Here is a 21,388-nt window from a genome sequence, read left to right on the forward strand (position 1 = left end):
TTTCGATAGCTTATATTTCCATAAATATCCTGTGAAATCGGGAAGGTCGTATCTTGAATAGTTTTTGAATGGCAGCGTTCTAAAGAGCGACCTCTCGGAGGTGCAAAAATATATGAGTGAAACTTTAAACGCGTTTTTCTCCGAACGAGATTTTTCAAAATTGCTGGCATCATAACTCAACGAGAAATGAACAGATTAAAACTGAGTATTGTTGAATATATTTTCTATACAATTACCTATGATCCGTCTGATTGGTTGAAAATTGTCAATTTGGCATTAAAAAACGCGACAATTTTTACCTAAAAAAACCATTTTTTTTTTGTAAATTACGCCCTTTTGTTAATTTTTGATATTTTTGAAAGATTGTAGGTCATTGTATAGCAAATATCTTTAAGCAATCATGCCAGCAGTTGGGGCACTTTTTCTTTGGCACCCCCGAAGGCAGCACATAACTCCGTTATTTTTCAACACTTTTGTAAAAAAAAAAATTTAATATAGCTGAAAATGTACGTTTGTACTAGCGTATTTTCTCTTAAAAAAATTAACGAAAATCCCCTAATTTTTCATGCGTCAAACTGGTATACCCCCTTAAGAGCCATTATAGAGGGCATACGAATCCATATTTTTTTGTGATAAAATTATTTATTCACAGAACGATTGAAACACTTGTCGAGTTTGAATCTGAAGATGATGGAAACTTTTCTTTATACTTTTGCAACATGTTGATACTGAATATAATAATTTTGTTCACCAAAGGATTTTCTGTATCCCTCAAAATCTAAACGAGATAGATATAGGATTGTATACAATTGTATATATAAATGATCTTCTTCTTTTTTATTGGTGTAGACACCACATCCGCGGTTATAGCCGTTAGCGCCAATTAGAGATTCCAAGTATAGTCAGGTCCTTCTCCACCTGATCTCTCCAACGCTTCCGCTTCCTCTGCTTTCAGCGCTGGAGCTTTTTATCCATTCTGACGACATTACCCAGCCAGCGTTGACCCTGTCGCTTAATTCGCTGAACTATGCTATGTCAATGTCGTCATATACATATCTCATATAGCTCATTGTTTCATCGACTGCGGTCTCATTGTTTGAAACCTCGTTTGGTATCGAACGCCTCGAGGAGGGCCTTCGCGATTCTCAGGACCTTTTGGTGATACCAAGTTCAGACATAAGATCCAAAAAGTTTGTTGATAGTGGGCTTCAGTCTTTCACACAATACTCTCGTTAGAACCTTATATGCGATGCTTAAGGTATGGTAACTTGGGTTCAAAAAATCGGAAAAAATTTTTTTGCTTAATTTGAAAGTGCAATGTCTTGAGAAAATACTGTGAACATTTCAGACAAAAATTCGAAATATTTCGGAAGTTATAATTAGTTTCCTAGAGCGCCTCGGGATCCTCTCTTCTCTGAGTTGTTAAACTTTAAACGCGTTTTTTTTTCAAAACATTGTTTTTCTGGTCGGCCCGCGTCCTAACTTTTTTTGTACTGAACCGATTTTAAAATTTTAACACGCTGTTCTCCACACTTATAGTTCTCGTCGGTATTAACGAGAATTTTTTTGACCCTTAACTTTTTATTTTACAACTTAAAACTTAAAATTTAACTTCAGTAGTTCCAAAAAGAATGATATGTCTATAGATTAAGAATAATCAAGAATATTTGATTTCAGATAATATAAAGAGCCAAAATCACCTGGGCCACCCACGTACATTTTTTTTTTTTTGAGGTTCCAACTTCGAGTGACAATAATAATAGTAAATAAAGTATTAAATTTTTATAACCTGAACAGGGTATATTAAGTTTGTCACACCCAGAAGGAAGGGTCGGAGACTCTATAATGTATATATATAAATGATCCGTATTTCGAGCTGAGGTGATTTAGCCATGTCCGTCTGTCTATCTATCTGTCTGTCTGTATATATACGAACTAGTCCCTCAGTTTTTAAGATATCCTTTTGAAATTTTGCAAACGTCATTTTCTCTGCAAGAAGCCGCTCATTTTTCGGAACTGCCGATATCGGACCACTATAACATATAGCTGCAATACAAACTGAACGATCGGAATCAAGTTCTTGTATGGAAAACTTGCACATTTGACAAGATATATTCACGAAATTTTCATATAGCTTATTTTCTGAGCCAACAATGTAATGTCCGAAGAAATTGTTTAGATCGGTTAACAATAGCATATAGCTGCCATACAAACTGATCGATCGGAATCAAGTTCTTGTATGGAAAACTATCACATTTGACAAGATATATTCACGAATTTGGTATAGATTATTTTTTACCACGTTTTTTCTTGTTTTAAATAATTATTTTTTAGATTTTCAATATGCAAATAAAAACAAAAAGACCTTAAGAGACTTATCCCACGGTAGTTGGCGCAAATTGTGCGTCTCCCTTTTTGCTCCTTATTAGTTCTTCGCGCCCGTGTTTGAATAGCTTTGCCGGCAATCCAACGGCCTCCACCGCTTTATTGCTCGCTATTCGAACTTCTTCATTGGGGGGCAACTAAACGTCCGCTCCAACGTCATCGAATGGGGAAACGGGTTCACTCCCACCTGGTGTTAAGCTAAGCAGAAAGTCGTTGGAATGTCTGTCGTGATTGTAGCTTCTCGACGTCGAACCTTCCTTGTGTTTGTTGACGGGCCAGCTTTGCTACACAGAGGCAAGCGCGTATCTTGGCTGCAACAAGATAGTATTCCGAGTCAATTAAAGTGCGGACGTGTCTTCCTTATATCACAACATGATACATCTGGTTAGTGGCTTCTCGATCCGAGTCGAGCTAGCTTTATGCATTTCTCTATGCTAGAATCTAGTACTGCAGATAACCATATTTCGAGCCCCTGCGAAATCGATCATCCTCAACCCATTTGGGAGTGTTTAAATCATGAAGGCTGTATTTAACGACCGTTGCTTCAAAGATACCTTCTTTGCCCACCCTGGCGTTAAAGTCACCAAACACGATTTTGGCATCATGATGACGGCAGATCTCATAGAAGACGCCTTTGGTCCCATCGTCCTTCTATTTCATCGGGGAGTGGGCGCAAATCAGCGATATGTTGAAGGACTTTAATCGGATTGTGGCTAAAGGTTCATCCACCTGGGTAAATTCCAAGGCTCGGCGAAGGATTATCTCTCCCATAAGGATCTAGATCTCTCCCTATATACTCCAAGTATGATTTTCGTAATCTGATAACCGTTGGTCAAAATTTTTAGTCAATGTATGAGATATTGTATCTAAATTAACTCAGCCAGATTTTTTCCTGCAAAATAGCAGATTCGTGATTACCCAAAGTTGGCAACATGTCCGGGTGGAGACGGCTGAGTTCTTAGTTTAAAAATGTTTGAATCATCTTTGGCTTATACTGAGTTACCGTCATTAAATAATATAAATTGACATCATTGGATCGTTGGGAGTTCAGGGTAAACTTTGATACAACTTGAACATTTCTTCCTGAAACCTGGTTTTCAGAAGAAGAACATTATCATTATTATTATTTTCATTATCCCCAAAACCAATCAAATTTATAATTTGGAATTGCATGCATTCTGGGAAGTAGAAAGGTAGAGCTTTATGCTGAAGTATAACATTGAATTTTTTCCAACAGAAATTATTTTTTGGCTTGCATATTTCGTTTTAAATAATTTTATATTTATATGCTTGATGCAAAGGTGCAATTTTGATATATTCAAAGGGGTGTAAAGCTGTAAAATAACACCTTCTAATTAGGCTACGCAAATTACACTACACTTGTAAACATATTTACATAACAGACGAATATATAGCACCTGCATACACGCAGACAAACGCAAGCAGCGCCACTCAGGGCCTTGATGCGGGCCATGTACTGGAACTAAGGCTACCAGCAGTTAGTGACAAGGTCAATGCAAGTGCAACAGCAAAAGCAACACCAACAGCCACAGCAAGATATGCAACAACAACTGCTGATTTTGTTGTTGGTTATTACTGCAAATGACTTGTTGTTCTTGTTTTGATGTTTAAAAATACCTTTGCTCTGCGTTTGAGCGCATTTATTTGCCATTGCGGCAACAAATTTGAGTACGTTCTTGTCACGCACACTTACACGTCGTTCATGTAGTAACTGCAACAACGTGCATACATATGTATGTAGGTCAAGAGCACAGTGCTAAGCGGAGCAACCGGCTCCGAGTGGGCGAGCAGGTCGAGCCTGCAAACGATTAATACATAATGATTAATGACGAGGATGATGATTATGATTGTAATACCACTGATAATCATGAAACTTCATTGCAAATGCAGCGGGGAGCGTTTATTCGGTCAAAGCGGTTGTTGAATAATTTAAAACGAAAGACTCGCGAAGTAAACATATTTATTATGGTCATATTTCGATTTGCTCCGCAAGGGTTGGCGACCTTGGAACAAATTGGCTTGGTGGTACACGCACAGAATAATTAATTATAAAGGCAAACACTGCCGTTTGCACTTCTCTCTTTCTCTTTAAGAATATCCTTGTTAAAACAAATTTAATTTGTCCCAAATCTCGATTCGCTATTCCTTTGCTCGTCATCTTCCGCTCTCTTGGTAAAGACTGTAACAACAAAGTAACGGTACAAAGGAGTATGCGAATACATCATTAAAGTAGTACCATCGCATATTTCATGCTACCAAGTTTTGGTTCACAGATTTTAAAAGAGTTTTACTATTATGAATGGCTGAAATGACAAATTACTGTCAAAAACTTAAAGCCAAACATATATTTTTTATTTGAAAACCCCATGACTAGAAAAAAGAATATATTTGTATAAAACATATAAGGCATATGCGCTGAGTGAAACTGAAGGGTCATTAAAATGTCACAGAGAAAAGAATTTCCTCAAAGTATTAAACTCAACAGAATTCCGCATGCGTCAAAGAACATTAACGCCGCATCTGCACAGGCAATTACCAAAACGATCTGTCAAATATATTGTCATTAAGGTTCGAGTAGTTCTGTGACGAAAATTATTATCATGAAAGGATCCCACTGGTACAGTGGTTTTATGGTCTTAGACATAAAAAAAACTATCAATTATTTTATAAGTTTTGCTCGCGTTTAGTTTTGAATCGTTATTTTCATTTTGCATAACAAAAATCAGAACACATTAATAAGAAATATATTTATTTTTGTATCAAGATACATCAACACAAAGACAAACGTCGAAGACATATGTTACAAGTATATCTCAATAAAACGCCATTTATGAGCTTTTCCTTTATAATTTTCCAGTTGACAATTTTTTTTAAGGACCAGCAGCAATCTGTTCTCATGTGATGAAGAGGTATCTTCCATTGCTTTTAGATTCAGATTGTTGCGGAGATAGTCTAACTTAATACTCAATACTGAAAATTTGTTAGCATATTTTGTACAACTCCTACATAATTTGATACTTTATAGTTACCTTTTCGACTACCAACATAAAACTTTTCCACGAATGGCTTTCCAGAACAGTAATAAATTTGAAAAACTCTGTATTTTTCATTATTGTTGTATCAGCTGTTCCAAGTTTTAACTTTTTCATACTAAACTTCCGAAATTTTCTAAAAAATTAATTAAAACAACTGAACTTTCTAGCCTAATGATTTGACCAACTGTTTTATCATTCCTATCTTCAACAATCGCGTCTGAACCACTCCATTATATTACATACATCCTTCTAATCGTAGCACCGTCTCTTTACGGTTTACAGTTAGTGTGTTAGTTTTTTGTCACACTTTGTATTTAAACGCATTCAATTTTATATGTCTGTATTGGTCAACAAATTATGCGGCACAATTAATATGCAACGATGTGGGAGCCGGGGCGTTATCATTGTGGAAAAGCCAACATTTCAGATGCCGATATATATTTTCTAACAACATAGATCAAATTCAACTTTCTCGTTTAAACTTTTAGCGAATAAAAAGTAATGAATAACATAATACTTGAAAAATACTTGAAATGTTTGCATGTATGGTATGTACATATATATTATATAAACATTAAAAGCACGCAAGCACGAACAAATTGTTGATGTGGACTCATTCTAACTTGATGGCTTTAAAGTTTGCACAAAAAACTATCCACTTATACAGGAGTGTGGTTGGGTATTGTGCATGAAAGCACGCAAGCCAGTGAAATGCTACTTTTGAATATACTCCAAGTGAGTTTCACTCCAAGTTAAAATAAGATTGCAGACACTTCAAATATTATCACTAGAGAGCATTAAGTTAAATAACTACCAAATAGAGATAGTAACTAGTAGTATATCTCTGTAACCATCACAGTTAGCGATAACTAAGTAGATGTCCGAGTTCTAATACACTGATTTAAGGGTTTGTTAAAAAAATTATTTACCAAAAATATGCGCTTACTAGCCCCTTTTGGTGAAACTATTAGAGACAAAGTCAAATGAAGGTTTAATTTTTGCAGTCCCCCCCCTACAGTTTGATAGATCACCTACTGCTTAAGTAAAGCCGAAAGTACGGAGATCTCTATGCAAATAATCGGATGACATTCAAACTGGTGTTATCTTGGAAACGCAGGTAGTTTCAGTGCTTAATTCAGAAATTGGCAATTATAAAATCATAACCTAATAGTTGTTGGTAACTCCTAAAATTTAAAGAGATTATCTATTTAAAATAAATAAGTAAGATATACATATCTTGATGAAAATCAGTTCTTGTTTCGGAACCTATTGACGCTGTGCGCAAACTCATATTGGTCATGTGACCTATTGCGGGATAGAGATAACTGTAGACATTAGTAAGACTAGCATACATTCAATATTGCATGAAAATTTTATTGAAGAAAAAACTTTTTTCATCGCTCAAAAATGGCTCGTGTCGATAGGTCGAGATAAATGTAAAAAAATACGATAGCGATGCTTTCAAACATGTCTAAGACAACGTGACAGATGGTGAATCATGGATTTACACGAATGAGTAAACAGCCGTCGACGGTGTTTGAAGAAAGGCCGAATCCAACAAAAATTGTTCGACAGCGATGCATTTTCAAGCAAATGTTTAGGGTTTTTTTTTTTTTGGAAACAACTGGATATATCGCAACCATAACACTAGAACAACGCAGAACAATCTATTTGAAGTGGTCCATATCCATTTGTTTGCCAGTTGTCTTTGAGAAAATCGGGAAAACCAACCACCGAAGAGCGTTTACACTTCACCACGACAATGCTAGCTACCACACATCGACTGAAAAATTATGCCAAAAATGGTTAAAACTAGTGGACAAAGTACGAGTAACCACACTCTCTATTGATTTTCGTTATTCATGTTTAAAGCGGGTAATGACGAATGTAAATATTTCCTAAATTTATTTCTGACTTGGGTTCAATTTACCGAGTACACATTAGCATAAAATGAAAACAAAATCAGTCCAGATCATATACACAATTTTAAAATTTTTCCACTCCTGTCTTTTCTATGCCTAATATACCCCTTAATAAGTACTATGTTTTCATGTTATCCTAAGGGGTTACATGAGTATACGGATTTCAAAAACTCGATTTTTTTACTGTTTTATTAAATTTGACAACATCTAGAATATTGTCTTCAATTATCAAGCAGATCCGAGTAGTAGTTTCGGAGACACAGCCTTGAGAATTTATGTACTCCAGACTAGGTAGGCTAAGTGCGCCATCTTTTAACGCTTTTTTTCGAAACTTTGTTTTTGAAATCGACTGGCAAGATTTCTCGAGAACTACTCAACCGATCTTCATGAAATTTTACATAGGTCTTTGAGGTACAATTCTTCAAGACTTAGATGAAGAATTTTTTCAATTACAACTATTTGAAAAAAATTAAAATTTTTTAACATTTTTGTAACAAATTAACAATTTTTAATTTTTTTGTAAAAGGTTCTTTTTTCTTCGCCCAAGTTTTAAGTTAAGGTATTAACTAAAACACGTATTTTTAGATAATTCTGTAAGGAGTTTAAAATATTTCTTCCCAAAAATTTCAGAACTTCTTTGTTAATAGTGTATTTTTGTAACAATAAAAATTCTAATACAATATTTCATTTCTTGTTGAAAAAAATATTGCCAATATCTAAGCGAATATATTGGCTAAAGTTATGTATTTCTTCCAAATAGATGACTTATCAGTATATGGTATATATAAATAGATATTCCTTGGGAACATATTTACGAGAAGTATGAATAATTCTTTTCAAAGTATTAATAAATTACTTTTACTATTTTTCTCCATTGGAACAGGTTTGATCAGCGCTGGCTACATACGAGTCGAAGACCAACTGGTGGATATATCGTCCAACAAGCCAATCCAGGTAAGTAAAAATTACAATTAAAATTATTCATCGGTGCAAATGAAAATGAAATGTATGTATGTATGTGCATAGGCGTAATACACGCATTGGTTCAAAATATGCATTGAATACAAATACATATGTATAAATATACGCCGAATAAATGAAAAAAATGTATATCACATTTATTTTAATTAATTAAAAAAACAAACAATACTGAATTTGTACCCCAGATGGGACTCGAACCCACAATCCCCGGCTTAGGAGGCCGGTGCCTTATCCATTGGGCCACTGGGGCTCGCCATATTATACAGCCAGAATACATACAACAACGCAAAGGAAATAAAACAGCTCAGACGAGAATTGTGATGGCACCACAGTATACGGAAGAAAATCGAATACACGAAGTATCTCTTACATACGCTTCATTTCAGCAGAAAGGCGAAAAATAAATAATAACGAAACACAGCTGCTGATAAACAAGCAAGAGCGTTCACCACACAACAGCAAAGTTAGCCGACATCATTGCATGCTACACCATTGCTTCGTTCATACAATGTAAACGCTACATTGATTTAGTTTCAATTGTATATGGTCACGAACAAGTGTATTGCGTGTCGTGCGCGTAGCGAACAAGTAGTGTCGCCAAAGCGTGCGCGCCAGTCGTAGCTTACAGTATGCATATAAGAAATGTATGCATAGATATATGTGCGAGTATATGTACGTATGTACATGTAGTATGACGGAGCGTCTGCCATTTGAGAGCACACATTGTACAGTGGTGTATAATATAATAGTCGAGCACGACACAAGAGCACAAACCAGTCTACTGAATGAACAATGCTCTTATGAGTTCAATAAACCAAATAAAGTGAAATTTCCCTTTACGGGTAGTCCTCATAGACGGACAGTTCCGAAATGGACAAATTTCATGAACGCGACGTTTTCAATATTATTTTCATACAAAAGCAATTCCTATAATCGGATTTGAGTACGTTCCATTGACAGAAAACGGACACTATTTTGGTATTTCGTTGAAATTATCTCTGCTAAACGGACAAGATTTAATAAAATTTTGTAAAATTATTAATTCCCGTTATATTTTAATTCTTATAAATTTTTTTTTAATCTTTTGACACAGTTTTTTAAGAACAATACGTAAAATGAACACAGCAAACAAATTGTCTTGCGCTGGTGGCATCTGGGTCGCGGTGAATCAATGGAAGCGTTATTCAGTCACTCTTAGATGACATTTTCTCCCATTTATTAGTTCAAGTGAACTCACATTTTGCTTGGATCTGACCGGCAAACAGAATCCATCCTATAGCAATATTTAAGATGTTTCAAAAAATTTAACATAGATTCCATTAGGTTAGGATATTCTGGTAGGCCAATGAGCCACGCATAAACCAGTTTCGGTCCGTTGCAATACTAGATGTAGTTCAGTTAATAGGTATATATATTAATACCAAAATATGAGAAGATCAGTAGTTATTCGCAATAGTTGAACATCACAGAGACTTGTAGAATTGTTATGTCTAGTATTCTATCTTTAATTTTTTTACGATCAGGAAATGAATCTTACCGTCACAGAACACTATATGCAAATATATACGTTTCCATACTTCTTTTCAGATATATATATATGTATGTAGGTCTTTATAGGATAAGGATAAAGAGATTAGGCTTGGATATCCCTACCAGATATTTATTGATTAAATTACCAGTTAATTACCCAAGAGCGCTACCAGACACTAACATATCTCGTACATATCTTTTTTACGCAAAGGCATTATTAGTTGTTGGTGTATATGAGTTAGTTTCCGCGATAATTCGAATTTGTATTGGGGTTTCAGTGACCTGCTGAGTTTGTTCCTTTGCTATATTCAGCTCATATTTACGACCCAGTTTGAATCACATTAGATCTTTACTTATAATTTACAAACATACTATGTATATGTATATATAGATTTATTGGCAAAAAGAAATTTTGCAAAAGAAAAATTGCATTAAAAGCATATGAATTGATACTAACTGAAATCGACTCGTTAAGGTGGGTTCAATGTACGAAATACTTCTTATAATTGTAATTGTGTATCTCAATGTTGAGCCACGGAGAGCAATGTTAGATATAAAACGCTAGAACTAACTACTCACAAGCTTCTATAACGAACGAACAGAGATGGAGATGTGCTGTTAAACTGTTATGTGCCATTGAACGATTATTTATTTTTAGTGAATAGTAACTAGTCACAAATTGAGGTTTTAGTCTCAAATAGAGACTAGAGACTGGTTACGTAATCCCGCTATAAGTGTGTACATTTAATTATATACATACGTACATATGTATGTAAGTATATAATAAAAATTAATATAGTTATCATATATTTTGCACTTAAAAGCAGTAACAATTTTAACTAAATTCTATTCATCGGCTTAAAATTCGTGCAAGTTTTGAATTTTCCTGTTTAACCTTTTGCAGTTGATAATTCGTATTTTTTTTAGATAGTTTGACGATTTTTCCAATTGTTCGAAAACACTGGATTTCGCATAGCTCACAGCAGGTTTTGACATGCTAATTTTATTTGTTGAGGTTTTCGAAAAGAGTTTTGACCATTTGTTTATATTTTAAAATGTATTGAGGTGTTGTGCTTGTTTTCAGATGCTAATAATAATTTTGAAACACGTCAGTACACACGAGTGTTTACGATGATCTATTCGTTTTTGTCTACTTGGTGTTTTTGTAGCTGCTATATGTTGTTCCTACTGCTTCTATTTAATTTTATAATTAGTGATAATTTTTGGTTCTTGTGCATGTTCCGCGTAATGAAAGAATTTTCGGTTGAAACACTTATTGAGAGCCCCAGTGGCCCAATGGATAAGGCATCGGCCTCCTAAGCCGAGGATTGTGGGTTCGAGTCCCATCTGGGGTAAAGCAAAATTAGGCTTTTTTTATTCAATAGAGATTAGTATTGTGTGAAAGTAGTTAGAGAAAAGAAGTAGAAGGGTGGGGAAAAAACGAAGCGTTGATTAATTGAGAATTTAAACCGAAAAAATTAGTGTATTCAGTCAGTCAGTTCGATTGTTATAGTTCGTTTAATTAATGTGGTAATAATCAAAAGATGATAACGAAATTATTCCTGAATATGTAATTATGGCAAATGCGAGTAAATTAATCAAAAACTTTTCGAAAATCGACTCATCATCATACCCCTTACTCACTTATATCTATATAAAATTATTAAAATAATTATATAAAAAACAAACCAGCGTTGCATTCAGAAAAGCGACTTGTGCGTCCCATCTGAGTAATGGAATGGAACTCGTACAGTTATTTAGGTACCTATTTTTATAACCTGAAAAGAGTATATTAAGTTTGCCACGAAATACGTAGAAAATACGCCAACTAGTCGCTGAGTTTTTGAGATATCGATCTGAAATCTCGCTTAAGACTCTTTCTCATCAAGAAGCTGGTTATTTTTGGGAATCGCCGATGCATGTACATACATTAAGGTGTTTAAAAAAATAAAAAAATGAATAATATTTTTTTCGATTCGTATTCTGAAAAAATGACTTATAGACAACTCTTGTTAAGGATATCCAAGTATGTGCTCTTACATGTAACGAGAAAGTCCTACACTTAACAGTTTTCTATTTTTTTCGTATCATCAGTTAGAAAAGTTCAAATCTCTCTTCCAACTACTTGAAAATATATCTCGTTCCACAGATTTCGCAGGATATTGAATGCTGTACAAAATCGTCTGTTATGGTTTTTTCTAACCGTTTAAAGATATTGAATTTCGTATTTATATAGATTTTTCAATTTTATAAGTGAATGAAAAAACATCATTTTAAATTGCAATACTCATAGTCTTATTGAAATTCTACAAAATTCTTTGAAATGCTTGACGATGACTATCCCGTTACTTAATTGAAAACTACGCTATGGAAGTGCTCTGAATAAATTGCTCAGATCGAACCAGTAGCATATGATGCCATAAAAACTGACCGATGAAAATCTAAAATAAATTTCACAAAAATATTTTTTCCTTATTAACCCTTTCGTCCCTGAATACCAATTTCGTGTATGTAATCAAAATACTAGGTTAGAATAACTATATTGCATCAACATATACCATTTCTTTTGAAATAATTTAAAAAAAATGTTTAGGGAACCCATGGGGGAAGGGGGTGTGTTGGTACATATGGGTACCAGTAGGGTTTTTATCTGGTACAAATATGTACTAACAGGTAAGAAGAAGCTAACAACTTTTTATATATTTTTTAGTGTTACTCATATATTTTGGAAATGTATTAGTTTATTTTGTATGATACAGCTTGAAACAATCTTTACACAACGGTACATTACATTCATCGCAAATCGTTTTGGTTCTTTTTTGGATTTTCATTGGATGCAATGCTGATCCATAAAGTTTTCTTTTCTTCGAAATTGGACCTCTTTTTGGTAATGGTAACTCAGTAGTATTTTTTCCTTCGGCAATCAATTCCTCGGCAAGATTCACCACATATGTTAGATAAGGAACTTTCTCATTCTTACGCCTCAAGTCGTTGTAAATAATCCATGCGTTTGCTGTACACATCCCAAGGCAAGTATAAAACACTTTTTTCCACCACTTCGAGAACTTTCTGTCGTGATGGTAGAGACTTATGAATTGATCTGCGCGGTCAACTCCTCCCATTTTTTGCCGATAGAATGCAATTGCTTCCGGGCAGTCAATTTCCCCTGTTTGGCCCGTCTTATTCTTTTTTGAAATTTTAGTTACATTAGGCACATTTTTGCGATTAGTCATGCAGGTGCCAACCGCCGCAAAATTGATAGTTTCCAGTAAATTTACACTGGTGAAAAAGCGATTAAAGCTTAGAACAACGTCAGGAACTTTAATTGTTCCGAAAAGTGTCTTAACAACTTTTTCTCCAAGAGTTAGTGCATCGCTACTTACTTCTGTACCTTTATCAACGTACACATTGAGATCATATGTATGTATATCCAGAATCATCATCACAACGAAGCCATAGTTTGATGCCTCGTTTGATTGGTTTCATGGGCATATATTGCCTTAAAGAAGAACGTCCCTTGAACTTAGTCATACTCTCATCAATGCTCTGGAATGGACTATCTTGACGACATTTACTAAAGCTGTGTTTCAAACAGGAAATCAAGTCATCGACATAATATGATTTTGTGGCATCCGGTGGTTTATTTGGCTGGGAAAAGTAAAGCTTGGAAGTAAGGACCATATATCTATCACGAGAAATACAGTTTTCTATTGTTCGATTTCCCATGGATTCTTTTTGACTCCAATAATGCTTTAGTCCAGGAAGCTTATATGACATGATGAGCATACATCCTATAGTTTTTTGCATTTCACCCTTATCTGTTAATTTTATAATTTTTTGTTGTTGCCCTTTACACTTGTTCAATAACTCAAGTCGTTGATTAGTACAAGCGACTATATGTAAATATAAGGAATGCGGAAAGAGTTTATGGAAATTTCCATTGCAGTGGATTGTTTTGATACATCAATTAATATTTCACTGGACCTTTGTAGTAGAATATTTTTGGCAGGACGGAATGAATCGCTCGGTTCAAACCAATCAAAAATGCGATTGATGATATTAGGTTGAAAACATTCAGGTTCAGATTCTGTAGATGAATCCTCAGAAACATGCTGAAAATCACCTTGAATATATTCAAACTCATTCTCATTTTCTGATGCAGTTTCTTCTTCACTATCTTCAAATGATGAATCTGTTTCATCTTCATTAGGCTCATATTCGTCAGATGAACCCGCAGAAAAATCCGACAGACTTTCAACCACTCTCTCTAACTCCTTTGGCTCAAAGATCTTTTCGACATTTTAGTCCTGGAATAAACATAAACTTGTACGCACCTGTTGGTACATATAAATACCAGTAAAAAAAACTGCTGGTACATATCTGTACCAGGATATAAAAGTGCATATAAAATATACACCTGCTTCAAATAAAACCTTTTTCATATTTACCTATGTTCCTCTAAGTTTCGTGTTCGGAAATAAAACAAATGTTTACAATGTCACTTCTGATTCGCCCTTTTTTTTTACTAAAAATCACTTGTAATTACACATTCAGCTCCGATAACACGTGGATAAGAGACAAACTGTAAAACTTACGCCTGTCATACTTTCAAAAATATTTAGAGTTACCGGCTGCTATAATTTTATACCGTTTTTAGAGCAATTTAAGACTTTAAGGGTATTTAAACTTGCGCTGGTAAATATTAGTAACACTCGGGACGAAACGGTTAAGTAAAACTAATACGAATTGAGGATTATTTTATAAAACAATGTGGCTAGTCAAGTTATACATATAATTGCTATTAGAAATGCATCTGTAAAGGGTATTATAACTGTTCGACTGCTAGTAATTGATGCCATGGTACTGTGCACAGAATCAACAGACTTAACCAAGTCTGGTTTAAACTTATAAATTTTGCATTTTTTTCGTCCAATATTATTTCAATACATCAATTCAATACACAGTAGCCATTTTTTCAAGTTAAATGGTTATGGGGCATTTATTCAGTGAGTTATCTCACTATGGGTAGTTCCCAACTTAACAGTTACATATACATACATATGGTGAGTGGGCGATGTATGACGACATTTGGGGAGCGGTCTTGAAAGGATTTTGAAAGAATTTTAGCCCACAGGTTTGTCTGCCAACTGCGGTTTCCGTGCCAAACTTTAAATTATCTTAACTTATGTTTTTAGTTACGACACTTTATAAGTTTTCGTTTATTACCATTTTGTGAGCATGGCAATGGTCCGATTAAGACATCTGCAGTAGCAATCTCGGTTGGAACATGTTCCAAGGCTCTTGTGTACCAAGTTTCGTTAAGATATCTCAAGTTCTACTCAAACTATCGCTTGCATGGAAAGACGCACGAACGGGCAGACAGACAGTCACTCGGATAGTTGAACAAAACTATTGAAATTTTCGAATGTAGTTCGAAGTACGATGCGACCCGATGCCAAGCAAAATGTTGGACAACTCTCATCTTTTTACGCTTTTCCAAGCAACAGTAGTCATTTTTATTAACAAAAAAACTAAAAGCAAATTGTTCATTATGACATACCCTTTGTTTTCTGCAACTCGTTACAAACTCAGTACAAACTGCCACGCAAAGCGAGGAAAGCTGTATGTGAATTTACTTTACTGTAGTAACATGTTGCGAGAGTATAAAAAATATTCCGAATTCAGCACCAGCATAAATATTTTTGAGCAAAATACTTTTTTTCTGTTTGTGGGATTAATAGTAATATCAGTTGTAACGATGCAATGAAAGTTTCTGCTGAGATATAAGTGCATAAGTGCAAATGAGTATAACGGAAGAAGTGGAAGCAATCCAATTTCCGCAAATTGTTGAAACTTTTTATTCTTGGCCCATTGAAAACTCGTAATTAAAAGTTAAAGTGCTGGCAGTTAGAACAACTGTTTGTTGGACATTGAAAAGTACTTAAGAACATTTACACGTACATATAGTACATATTATATATATAATTAGATATATAAAAACATAGGACATGTGCAATGGTATAATATTTACCACACTTTAGCCTTTGATTTATTATTGGAAAAGCAAATCAAATCGTCGGAATTACATAATTCGAATTTAAATGCCCCTCGAAGTATCAAATTGGATAATTAGCTCTTAGCAGCGATGAACTTAGAATGTGCGCGGATAGCAATTTCATGCCGAAGTTCGAATATCCTTAAAAATCCACGTATAAACATTGCAGTGAATTTCTTAACACTTGGACAGTTTTAAGTAATAGGGCAATATTGTCCGATTCGAACAAACCTCAACGTTTAACCACGTTCCATTGCCCAACGATGAAGAAGTTCGAATAGCAATTACCCGCCTGAAGAACAACAAAGCGGCGTTGGATGATGGATTGCCGGCCGAGCTATTCAAACACGGCAGTGAAGAACTGATAAGGAATTGGAAGGATTGGATTTTAAGTGTGCTCTGCCGAAACTCTGAAACGAAAAAGGGAGACTCACAATCTGCGCCAACTACCGTGGGATAAGCCTCCTTAACAACTCGTATAGGGTTCTATCGGGCGCATTGTGTGAAAGTTTAAAGCTCACCGTCAACAAACTGAATGGGTGAAGTGTGGCTTTAAACCTGGAAAATCAACAACTGACTAGATATTCACCATGCGACAAATCTTGGAAAAAACCCGTGAAAAGAGAATCGAGTTTTACCTTTTTTATAACATAAAAGGATATTAAAAAATATTTTTCTCGATTTCGAATGGTTTCAAATGATATAGTCGTCTGATCTAAAATATATATTCGATACAGCGATGCAATGATTCAGAATCTTTGCCAATTAAAAAAATTTTTCATACAAAAACTTGAGTTCGATCGGTCAGTTTGTATGACAGCTATACGCTATAATTGTCCGATATAGCGACGGACTTGGCTAAATCGACATAGCTGGTCACCCTGTTCATTCATAAACATATATTCGGGTCTCCGACCTTTCCTTTCAGTTGTTTCAAACATTGCAACCCTTCTCATGGTATAATGATTATTAATTTCAAGAAATTTCCAAAAAATTAGTTGCGCCTATAATTATACACTAAATATGACACGGTATGCACGAAGTTTATTTTCAACGACATCAAGAACGAGCATAATCTCTAAAAGCATAAAAAGTAATTAAAGAGAAGAAAGGTAGAACAAAGTTAAATAAAATTTGTAACATCAAGGTTGAAAAGGAAAATGACGAAGGTCGGGCGAAATGAACCGTGCACACCGCGCCATGATAATCTGTTACAAATTTGCTATTATGCTCGCTTTTGAATACAATTTCAATTTGCCGAAAAACTTTGTTGCTTTTTGTGTGCCCCATATTTACGCTGTCTAAACAAAGGGCAACAGATAAAAGGCACAAGCCGCGTTTTGACAAGTTAAGTCCAACACCTCCAAACTACCACCCGCATACACCAGATTGTGTGTATATATGTATGTAAGTATGTAGCTGTCAGCTTATTTCCTCTCAGCTAACCGTGTAAGCAAGAATCTTTAAGTCGTTTGCCTAATTCACTTCTCAACTCCTAAAAGCTGTCGCGTTCCGCTCGCTCGTCCGCCCAACACGTTTACGTTTTACGTTACAAGTATGTGGTTACGATGGGTGAAATTTTCGTTTATTTTATTTCTTCTTTATTTTGACTATGTATTCTCTGCTTCTGTTTGCAACGCTTTATAAACTTATCTTTTATTCAGGCCATTTTTCGGTGATTTGGAACTGCTGTGGGGCATTTTCGCATAAAATATTCATTTTAGTCTCGGTGGAGTGCTAGAAGCGGGGGCGCAGAGCGGAACCATAATTCTTTACCTTCTGTTGTTGTTTGTCGTCATATACTTATATATGTACATATGTATGTGAATATAAAGGTAGAGTAAAAGTTTGTGTGCCATTTTGAATATTCAGCAATTCCTACCTTTTTTGTCACTTCCGTAGATTATAGTTAGATCATGAAAGTGTTTATTAGTTGCGTGTGCCTTAAGGCGATATCAACATGGACATTGAATATATTCAAAAGGAATGTTATTGGTGATGGATTTACAAATATTCACGGATCATGAAATAGATTTTAAGACTACGGCGATTTAACTTTAATAAACCCCAATTATTAACTAAATAATTTTTATATACATTTGGGCCTATCCTAAAAGAAATCAAGATTTTGTGCTTATGTATATATAATATCGATGTAATATGAATTGGTTGGAGATAACGATAGGGAGGTTCAATCTTGTACAAGAGGCTTTAACTGCTGGCGTGCGACGATGACATCGATAACATTGGCTATAACAGCCGTGCCGTTAGTTCTGCTTTCTCCAAGTTGGACAAAAAAGCGAATCAAACGGGTCTGGTAGTGAAAAGGACGAGTCGAAATATCTCCTCTCATCAAATAAGCAGTCATCGCATGCGCGACTTGGTTCCCACGTCACTGTTGACAGTTATAACCTCAAAGTCGTAAATAATTTCGTCTATCGCCAGCACCAAGACCAACAACAACATCATTCTCGAAATCAAACGCAGAATAAATCTTGTCAACAGGTGCTACTTCGGACTAAGTAGGGAATTGAGAAGTAAAGTCCTCTCTCGACGAACAAAGACCAAATTCTACAAGCCTATATGGTGAGAGAAAGGTTCTGCAGAAGTTTTATGGTTGTTTGCGCATTGGTAACGCCGAATACCGCAGTCGATAGAACGATGAGATGTACGGTATATATGGCGGCTTGACATAGTTCAGGTCATGTTGTCGAAATGGGAGAAAATACCGCAGCTCTGAAAGTATTCAACGCAGTACCCGTCAGTAGAAGCAGAAGAAGAGGAAGAGGAAGACATTCACTTCGTTGAAAAGACCAGGTGGAGAAAGACGGCAAAGAGCGCAAGGGAAGAACGACTGGCGCGCTGTCGTAAACTTGGCTATAACTGCTTAAGCGGTTTCTACGGCAATAAAGAAGAAGAAGTATTGAATTTGCTTAAAATTTGATGAATTTCAAAAAGATTTCATATTTACCGTACTAATAATTTTGCGACTAAAATAATGTATTGAAAATGAAAACGACTTACCTTTTTGACTTGCTGAAAGTATTGTGTAAGAATGCGACAAATGTAGTCAGAGCCTTTTCATCGTTTCTAGTCGAAAAGTCATTATTTTCATTTTATGTTATACATAAGTAGTATACTTATAAAATATCAAAATATCAAATTTACCTTTACCGGAAATGTGAAAAGGGATATAACGAAACCTCACTTTAAAGTACTGAAATTTTACCTCCAGCAGTTATTTTATATGAAAACAATCTAAAGGCTATTGCTATAATAATCTTAAACAAATTTACTTGAGAATTATTATTTTTATGATCACCCATTAATATGAAATGTGTTTTTATTATTGCTTCATAGTTCATTCTGGTTCGCACACTCAGGTACTTGTAATTGGAGCTAACAATTCCCAAAATTTAGCCAAATGGCAGCTTAGTTACTTTTAATTACATATGGTTGCTACAGGATTTCTTGCAGATAAGGAACAGAGTGGGGAACACTGCAGCTCCAATCTTTAAACACGTTTTTTCTCAGAATGGTGTTTTCAAAAACTGTTTCCACTCTCAAAGGAAGAGGTTTGGAGATATCTAGTTCCAATTTGATGAGAACATTTTCAACGTCATTGGCTATCGCTATGGAAGCTTTTTTATATTTTTTTGAAATCTTTTTTTTCTACAAAAAAACTGTCGAAGAAAGGGCAGAAGAAATTGCAGCCGCAATTGTGGACATAGTACAGGACCTTTTTTATGTGTAATTTCAACCATTTATTTATTTACTAGACACCCAATAAAAAAACATTACGAAAGAATAATTTTTTCTTTGTCATGAATGTATTTATTTATAAAAAAAAATCGGACTGATTAGTTGAGGGGGGAACCTGATGTAAAAGCTTCAAAATTTTTTTTTGCCTAAGTCTCCTTAAAAAATATCTGAGAATATGTCCTCAAAGTTACAGATGGAAATTCGAAATATTTTCGAAGCTAGAAGGAAAATAGTGGCCGAGCGTCTGGCACATACATACATTTATTAGCGCTCGGGCAGAAAGGGAAAACTTTGACGCACGATTTCTCCGTTTTTCATTTTTACGATTTTTCTTAACTGGCAGGCAAGATAGAAAAAAAACTAAACGTCGGATCGAATTGGGGCAAAATTTGTAAGTCATGTTTGAACATTTTTTTAAATAACATAAAGTGGAAAATTTTTGGCGAAAACGCAATTTTTTTGCAAGTTTTAAAAAATTGTAGAATTTTACACTTTTTTTTAGAACTTTTTTAGTTTAATATTAGAGAATATGTTATTAAAAAATGTGAATCAATTTAAATTTTTTGTTTCAGATAGAATTTGTGTAATTTTTTCTCTACTAAATACATCCTAAAAAAATCGATCTTTTGAAGCTTCTAAATCAGGCTCCTTCCTTAATTTCGGCATTAAAAAAAATCGCTAAAATCAGTGACTGTTCGGAAAGTCACACTGAGACCATGCCTTAAGGTACCTCACATACAATCACAAATCGTATGGAGCAAATTCCATCCGGATGTTCCCGGCTATAGTTACATGTGGCTAGGTCAAGTTTTCGCTCAAATTTATCCATTTTAGACATAAAGATACCTTGTTTACTCATTACAACTCTTCCATTTTCATTGAGATAACTCAAACTTTGGACGAGAAATGCGGTAAAAAGTCACCTAGAAGTTCGAAAATCTTTATACAAGTATTAGTATATGGGGAAGTATACACCCGATTGAAAGCATTTTTGATACATAAAATTACTATTGTCAGGGAAGGATTTTACTTTAATTGTATATCCAATACATCTACCGATAGTTTCGGTCAAAAGTGAAATATAGATACTAGGATTCACATATTCGGCACCGGAACATGAACAGTTTTTCTTGGGTTTGGACAATTTTTAATCATAAAGTGGCATGCCTTAAAGGAATTACTACTGAAAAATAGTATCCCGTTATAATTAATTACTTATTGATTTGTGTAATAGAAAGTGAAGAAATCAAATCGACTTTAAAATTGTGTTATATTGGAAGTAGGCGTGGTTGTAATCCGATTTCGCCCAAGTTTAGTCGAGAGCGGTCGGTCGGGTCCCGAAATATGTGATTTCACAAAAAAATGGGCGCTGCCAGCCCAACTTCCAATTTTCACACCGACCCCAATAAAGATCTTTCCCACTATCACGGTAAAGTTTAATGCCTTTGGCGTGTTTAGTTATTGATTTATTGCGCCTTAAATAGTTTTGAACAGTATCATTACATGGGGATCGACCGGGGTTATCTTTCGATTTCATCCATTTTCACACTATCGGCAGGAGTTCTTATAATATTTGCGCTGGGAGAATTTACTCCCATTTACGAATTTGTAATTCTTGTGTGCACTACGCATCGTACATACCAAGTTTCATCCACGGAAGGAGGGATGGACAGACAAACAGTCAACCTTTATCATTA

At 34.9% G+C, this 21,388-nt stretch overlaps 1 protein-coding gene and 2 non-coding genes across 3 annotated transcripts in view; 2 read left to right on the plus strand and 1 right to left on the minus strand.

Moving 5' to 3' along the window:
- Window positions 1–21,388, plus strand: part of LOC108973020 (otoferlin-like) — a 78,307-nt gene that overhangs the window by 12,905 nt on the left and 44,014 nt on the right. Inside the window, exon 4 of the mRNA XM_018940008.1 lies at window positions 8,247–8,317. Coding sequence (XP_018795553.1) covers window positions 8,247–8,317 — 71 coding nt within the window. The remainder of the gene's footprint in view (window positions 1–8,246; window positions 8,318–21,388) is intronic.
- On the minus strand, window positions 8,522–8,594 carry Trnar-ccu. Its single transcript has one exon. It is a non-coding gene; the product is annotated as a tRNA-Arg (tRNA).
- Trnar-ccu lies at window positions 11,157–11,229 on the plus strand. Its single transcript has one exon. It is a non-coding gene; the product is annotated as a tRNA-Arg (tRNA).

Source organism: Bactrocera latifrons, unplaced genomic scaffold, assembly GCF_001853355.1.
Source record: "Bactrocera latifrons isolate USDA-ARS-PBARC rearing strain unplaced genomic scaffold, ASM185335v1 scaffold_45, whole genome shotgun sequence".
In the NCBI taxonomy this organism is placed as follows: domain Eukaryota; kingdom Metazoa; phylum Arthropoda; class Insecta; order Diptera; family Tephritidae; genus Bactrocera; species Bactrocera latifrons.